This window comes from Austrofundulus limnaeus, unplaced genomic scaffold (genome assembly GCF_001266775.1).
Source record: "Austrofundulus limnaeus strain Quisiro unplaced genomic scaffold, Austrofundulus_limnaeus-1.0 Scaffold3, whole genome shotgun sequence".
In the NCBI taxonomy this organism is placed as follows: Eukaryota; Metazoa; Chordata; class Actinopteri; order Cyprinodontiformes; family Rivulidae; genus Austrofundulus; species Austrofundulus limnaeus.
Genome location: NW_013952405.1, coordinates 5,198,841 through 5,205,863, shown reverse-complemented (window position 1 = coordinate 5,205,863; position 7,023 = coordinate 5,198,841). Strand labels below are relative to the sequence as shown.

The following is a 7,023-nucleotide window of genomic DNA, read 5'->3' as shown; positions in this document are numbered from 1 at the left end:
TATATATACAGTAAATTTTATCAAACGAGTATATTTTGTGAAATTCATGAAATATGTTCCCTTGTTGTAAAGTTTCGCTGAACTACATCTTTTTCTGGAGGCAAAGCTTTACGCTAGATGTGAACTATCTTGGCAAAATTATTGGATCTTTGGCAGCAGGGCGGGGCGGCGCGCGGGCAGCRTGGTCCGTGCCGCTGACCCGCGGGCGAAAAAAAAAGTTGCTTAGAGTTAGCGGTCACAACACACTTCCAATATGTCTGATGATGACGAGACACAAGAGCAGACCATCGCCGAAGACTTGGTGGTTACCAAGTACAAGATGGGAGCAGAGATTGCAAATCGTAAGCTATTAAAGAGCTTCTAAATCGCTTGTTTGATCAGTTTACAAGTATCTGGTCGCGTTAGCTAGCAGCTGTGCCATGTGCCGCACCAGCGGGACTGGGTTGATTAGGGAGATGACCGCTGTGTGGAACCAAGAAAGCAGTGAATATGGAGAACAAATATGTAGATAATCCCACAGCTTTCTTTATTTGATTTAACGGCATGTAGCTGTCACACTGTCTGACTGAGATATATCTGGCGCTAGCTTTGTGACTGAGCTAACTGATTAGCAACGGGTTAGCTAACCGGAACTGCTTGAATATAGAAATTTTCACAACAAAATATAATATATCTCTATTAAAACGTGCAACTAATTCATTGGTTTAAAATGCATGTTTTAATTACATATTAGATATGTGCTTATCTTTAATACACTTCCCTAAGCAGAGTAGTTGATCCCCTTTGTCCATTCATTGTCATAATAATGCTTTTGCAAAAAATAAATCTAATTTTGATGTGTTACACGCCCTCAACATGAAAACGTTTTGAGTTTTTTCTCTCTTTATATAAGCCAATAAAACAGTATAATAAGCATGCTATTTAAAATGTCTTATTCTGAACAGGACTCATCTGTTTCCAAAACATCTTAGATCCCATTTGACTCATAAAAGCAATGTTTTGTTCATGTTTTTGTACTGCTAATCTACTGTCGATTTAGCCACATTATACTGGTGACTTTTTTAAAAGCTGACATGCAGGGTTTAACAGTTGAGTGTAAATTAATACCTTAAAAACATCCATAGGATTTAACATTTGTGGCATATTGTTTTCCCCTAAAATGTTTGAATGGTATACACTCATATAGATTGTAATGAGCAGATGTGCTAAACTTTAAAAAAGCACTTAATCATTTGCCATTTTCATTCTTGTCCTGTTTATCTAATATCTTGCAGAGGTCCTGAAGATGTTAGTGGCAGCAGCCACTGCTGGGGCCTCTGTACTCGGCCTCTGTGAGAAAGGTGATGCATTGGTTGCAGCAGAAACCGGTAAAATCTTCAAGAAGGAAAAAGACATGAAGAAAGGTAAGTGTGTTGCTGCTTTTTGCAAGTTCCTCATTGATGCCTCAGACTCAGCACTCCCTCTTTTACTTGTTTTGTTTTGTTTTTACTCCCCTCAGGCCTAGCTTTTCCTACCTGTGTGTCTGTTAACAACTGCGTCTGCCATTTCTCCCCTTTGAGAAGTGACCCTGAAGTCTTGCTGAAGGATGGGGACCTTGTAAAGATGTGAGTTGTCTATTTTTTGTGATACTCACTGTATTGTGTTTTGAAATAAGCAGTTATAGCTCAACACRACATTGCTTTGTTTTGTGTGTGCAGTGAACTGGGTGTGCATGTCGATGGCTTCATCTCTGATGTGGCTCACAGCTTCGTCATTGGAGCGAACAAGGTGTGGTCTGCGAGAATATTTACACCAATACCAGCTAGGGATGTCAGTGCATCACATGTTCCCTGTGTCGCCCTCAGGACAACCCTGTGACGGGACGGAAAGCTGATGTTATCAAAGCAGCTCACCTGTGTGCAGAAGCTGCTCTTCGGCTTGTCAAGCCAGGGAATCAGGTGAAGACATCTACTACTATCTCCATCTACCTACTGCCTTAGTTGGCAACACAACAAAAAAAGCTCTTCACAGCTCATCTGAAATGTCACTCTCTTTTTAAACAGAACACACAGGTCACAGAAGCCTGGAACAAGATCGCCAAGTCCTTCAAATGCTCCCCTGTCGAAGGTAGGTTTTTTAAAAAACAGTCAGGGGTGCGATTTATTTATTTAGTTAGTTAGTTAGTTAGTTAGTTAGTTAGTTAGTTTTATTTAAACTGAATCTGGGTCAGTCATAGAACAATGCAAATGCAAGTAGAGTTTATAGATTTTCTAAATAAGTAATTTTATGGCGATGTTTATGTAAAGCTGCAGTTAGCATTGAAAGCTACATCTGGTTGCCAGTAAGAAGCCTAGTAGAACATTAGTGTTCAGAACACCATCGAAAGTATGGTGTAAAAACAAAATAAAGGATGTAGTGCAGGGATGTCCAAAGTGTGGCCCGGGGGCCATTTATGGCCCCTGACTTCAGTTCAAGAGTTATACTAATTTGTTTACAATTTGTTCCCCCGGCACAGCTGTTTGATGTAGACAGAGACTTTCTATTTATTGTTAGAGCAAAATTATCACAAAGTAAAATCTTATAATAAAAAATATTGGCAACAATACCAGTTATTTGTCTTTAAATAAACAGACTCTTTCCACGTCTATCTGGTGACTTCTACTCAAAAGCTGATTTTGCTGCCCTCAAATCTGCCTTTAACTAATTTATTAAATTTGTCTGAATACAGCAAGCATTTTCAACGAAAGAGTGACCTAAATCCTGATTTTATTSATCAGAATTGATTAAATTGGGTTATTTTTCCCCAATTGAGACCTAGAAAATTACTAAATTTCTTTCAATAAGGGAAACCTGGAAAACGCTTTTAAAGTTCTAGATCTAGATTAATTTATGCATCCATTTCTAGCAATAAATTTGACTATTTTATTTTTTTCAATTAAAGTATTCAGTGCTTAGTTTATTGTTGAGCAGGTAAAGGAAAAATATTTTTTGGCCCTCAAGTCCTTCTGACTTTATGATTTTGGTCCATGTGACAAAATGTTTGGACACCTCTGATGTAGGGTTGGGTATTGAAAGGGTTTATTTCGTTACCGGTGCTAAATCGATACTTTCAAAACGGTACCGGTTCCTAAACGGTATTTAAATCGGTACTTTAAAAATAAATAAATAAAACACACACACTCACACGGAGGTTTATGAAGCAATGATTATTTCTGAGGCAAAGTCAAACTTGAAATTGACCAACATATTAACTTAAAACTAGAAAACATTTAAAAAAATTATGTTTTATTTTATCTAGTGCTAAATATTCAGTTTTTATTTGTATATTAATCAGATTAATATATTTTTTACATAAAATAAAATGACTGTTTTAATATTCCAGCATTTTTTATGCAAAAACAGCAACAGGCCTAAATAAAGCTGTCAGAGCAATTCAGAAAAAGGACAGACACACACACACACACACACACACACACACACACGTTTGTTTCTTGACCCCGTGGGGACCTTCCATTGACTTCCATTCATGTTTTTTAGACTTAATAGCCTAACCCTGACTATATACTCTAAAATTAACCTCACAGAAACTTACCTGACCCTAAAACTAACCTAAACCTTGGTCCTAAACCTAACCCCACACCTGTAACATGCATTTGGACCCGTGGGGACCTGACATTGGTCCCCACGATTCACTTCAGTCCCCACCTGGCTGCTTTTTTTGTAAAAAATACCACACGTTGTAGGAAAAACCCATCCACACACACACACACAGCGCTCATAGTCTGCCTCAGTCTGCACCTGTTTTTTCACACCGGGCAAAAAATGCATTTAAACCAGTAGAAGTTAAGTTTAGAGCACAGTTTGAAATGTACACCGAAGGAAAACTGCATCACGACTTTATGCTGCGGTCAGAGCAAACGTGATCTGCAGCGTCTGCCTGCTGCACGGCAGCAGCTCTAACGTAACAGCGAGAAAGGACCGAGAACTTTTTATTTTAATCCAGCAGGGAGAACAACAGAGGTGTTCTTCTATGCCTCCTGTGAGCAGCTCCAGTATTTTTTAGAAGAAAAACAACTCAGACACGCTAATTACAGTGCGGTCAAACCGAAAGTAAAAACATGGCGCTCGCCGCGCTCCCGTTCGAAGTGAAACTTAAACTCAGCTGCTCTCTCTACCACACATAGTCCGACACAGCGGACAGAAACAGCTAAATTAGACAGTTAAAACACATTAAAAGTTCATAACTCACCCTTATTGTTGTTGGCACTCTGTGGAGATTGTGCCGAGGCTGTCACTGTTAACAGTGAACACCAGAGGGCGCAATTAACAGCTTTCTTTGAGGCACTGAAATAAAGCACCGAAATTATCGGTCTGAGTATTACCGTTGATCTTGGCCCCAGTGCCATACTGGAACCGAGTTTCGGTACCCAACTCTACTCTGATGTAGTGCAAACATAGCTTTAGCAATATGCTAACTTTAGGGGAGCRTCAGAGCATTAATCGTTTCATTTCTGTGTCTGCATAGTAAAGGCAGAGGAATGCAGAACTCATCAAGGGGTGAAAAAACTACAACATACAGTGTTTGAAACATGGACATCTGAACAAAATGATGTTAGTTTAGGAATTTAAAACCAAAGCAGAACTTTGAATTAATTAGAGAAATTATATTTTCTGCAAAAAATGCATGTTGAAAGATGCAATGACTTTGCTGACAAAGCTGAAACTGAGGTGGTAAAGCTAAAATAAGGGAACATGAAGCATACTGCCACTGCTAGCTAAATGATAGAAGTAGCAAAATAATAATTCATCAATGTACAGCAATTTTTAGCGTATTCAAAGATGCTTTACCTATTCGTACACACGTTTACACACTGATGGTGGTAAGCTACATTGTAGCCACAGCTTCCCTGGGGTACACTGACAGAAGYGGGGCTGCCACCGGACCCTCTGACCACCAGCAGCAGGCWAGGCGGGTRAAGTGTCWGACTGATAGTYTGGGRAATCGAACAGGCAACCCATGGGTTAYAGGACGACTCCTCTAACCACTCTGCCACAGCYGCCTGATGTGATATGAAAATGATWGCTTAGGGCTAAAAGTACCAAAATGTTAGCTTGTAGCAGCTAAAATCTCACATCCAGGTACCCAGAAAGTGTAGAAATGGCCTCAAATGTTTAAATCCAAGGGCGTCTCAGGCAGTTCTGCCTTTTTTTTTTCTTCAATCACATTCCTGAAACATTTGGCAAAGCGTTTGCTTAAAATGATTTGGACACCCTTGACTAATTTGATTCACCATCTGCAGGCATGCTGTCTCATCAGCTTAAACAGCATGTGATTGATGGGGAGAAAACCATCATTCAGAACCCCTCGGACCAGCAGAGGTGAGTTTTGTCATCAGACAGTCGTCGCCTCTTGTGTGTTCTCTGTAACCACTGGGTGACCTTGTGGCTTTGTGTTTATTTTATTTATTTATTTATTTATTTAAGAAAGGACCACGAGAAGGCTGAGTTTGAAGTGCACGAGGTGTATGCAGTGGACGTGTTCGTCAGCACCGGAGAGGGGAAGGTTAGAACGAATTTCGAATTATTGGACTTYCTGCTCAAAGTCTTAATAATAATAAAGGGTGAATGCTCTTTTTTTTTTCCTGTTTTATGATTCAGGCAAAGGATTCGGGTCAAAGGATCACAGTTTACAAGCGAGACCCTAACAGGCAGTACGGCTTGAAGATGAAGGCGTCCCGCACCTTCTTCAGCGAGGTGGAAAGGCGCTTCGACACAATGCCTTTCACCCTGAGGTAACATCCTCTCACCTCAAATCAGAATTTTTTTCCCCTTGATTTTATTTATTTTTATTTGGCTGCAGCAACTCACCCCTCTCCTTCGCCTCTCCAGAGCATTCGAGGATGAAGGAAAGGCCAGGCTGGGAGTGGTGGAGTGCGCCAAACACGAGCTGCTGCAACCGTTCACCGTGCTGCATGAGAAGGAGAGTAGGTAGAACAATAATGTTTAAAAAAAAAAAGCTTTAATCGTTGGAACGTTTAAACAGTGTGGACAAGGACTTCAAAATGAACTTTAAAGGGAGCGCTTGTCCTGTCGATCAGGAAGGAGGAGCTGTACGTTTTCCTGCTGAGCTCCAGCGTTTCACCTCAGAATTATTTGAACTGCGATCTTTTTTTTTTAAAGCTGCTTCTTCACTGCATTGCAGTGGTTGTGACACCAGACTCCTTAGCTTTCAGCTAATGTGCCTGAACAAATCCAGTCAGCGACTTAAACCAAATATATGGGATGTCATCCATCAACCCTTTCTAGCAACAYGCCTCCTCCTCTGTCACTGCCTTCTAGTGGCTCACATTAGATGTAACAATCCAAGCGAGACTGATTGGATTTGGGAATGACAATCTGTTTCAACACTATATGCTACCCACTTGCTGTTAAGAAGTGTCAGTTTCAGTTTGTAAAACAGAAGAGTGRACATTCAGTCTCTTCTATGCAAATGCTCAGTTACAGTCCCTTTACAGGGCTCCTGCAGATTCTTAAAAAGCCTTAAAATGCCTTGAATTCATCAAGCCAAAAATAAGGCCTTAATTAGCCTTAAAATGTCTTAAATCAATCTTTCAGAAGTCTTAAAAATGTTAACACGTTTTAAATAGGATGATTGTAATTCATCTGAAATAAATAATTGGTAAACATATATATTTTTAAATATTCACATGCAGACATTCCCCTTTGACATCACTTCCTGTGATTTCACATGCAAATATCTCAATTGTTCATCTGAGCAATGTGACATTCGCTTTCTGATATGTTGATGTTGTTTTTCCAAAAATGCATTCACTTTCCTTACAAAAAATGGATGTCACAGGCACTTTAAGGTTTCATCTACAGAAGGTTGGGGTTAAGACCCCACTGTGGGTCCTAAAACTTCAAATTTTGGGTTGTTAGAGGAATTCCTGAAATTAGATTAAGTTTAAAACTGACTACTAAGAATGTTTCTGCTTTAGTTAGATATGGATACAAACAATCGGTCTATTAGCAATATTTGAATAC

The 7,023-nt window shown here is 39.7% G+C and overlaps 1 protein-coding gene across 1 annotated transcript in view; it reads left to right on the top strand.

The window, feature by feature from the left end:
* The first annotated feature begins 162 nt into the window (after window positions 1-162).
* The window catches only part of pa2g4b (proliferation-associated 2G4, b), a 10,652-nt gene continuing 3,791 nt past the window's right edge, over window positions 163-7,023 (top strand). The window contains exons 1-10 of the mRNA XM_014018764.1: window positions 163-341; window positions 1,275-1,403; window positions 1,499-1,604; window positions 1,698-1,767; window positions 1,845-1,937; window positions 2,043-2,106; window positions 5,280-5,358; window positions 5,464-5,542; window positions 5,638-5,771; window positions 5,869-5,963. Coding sequence (XP_013874218.1) covers window positions 254-341; window positions 1,275-1,403; window positions 1,499-1,604; window positions 1,698-1,767; window positions 1,845-1,937; window positions 2,043-2,106; window positions 5,280-5,358; window positions 5,464-5,542; window positions 5,638-5,771; window positions 5,869-5,963 — 937 coding nt within the window. The 5' untranslated portion in view covers window positions 163-253. The remainder of the gene's footprint in view (window positions 342-1,274; window positions 1,404-1,498; window positions 1,605-1,697; window positions 1,768-1,844; window positions 1,938-2,042; window positions 2,107-5,279; window positions 5,359-5,463; window positions 5,543-5,637; window positions 5,772-5,868; window positions 5,964-7,023) is intronic.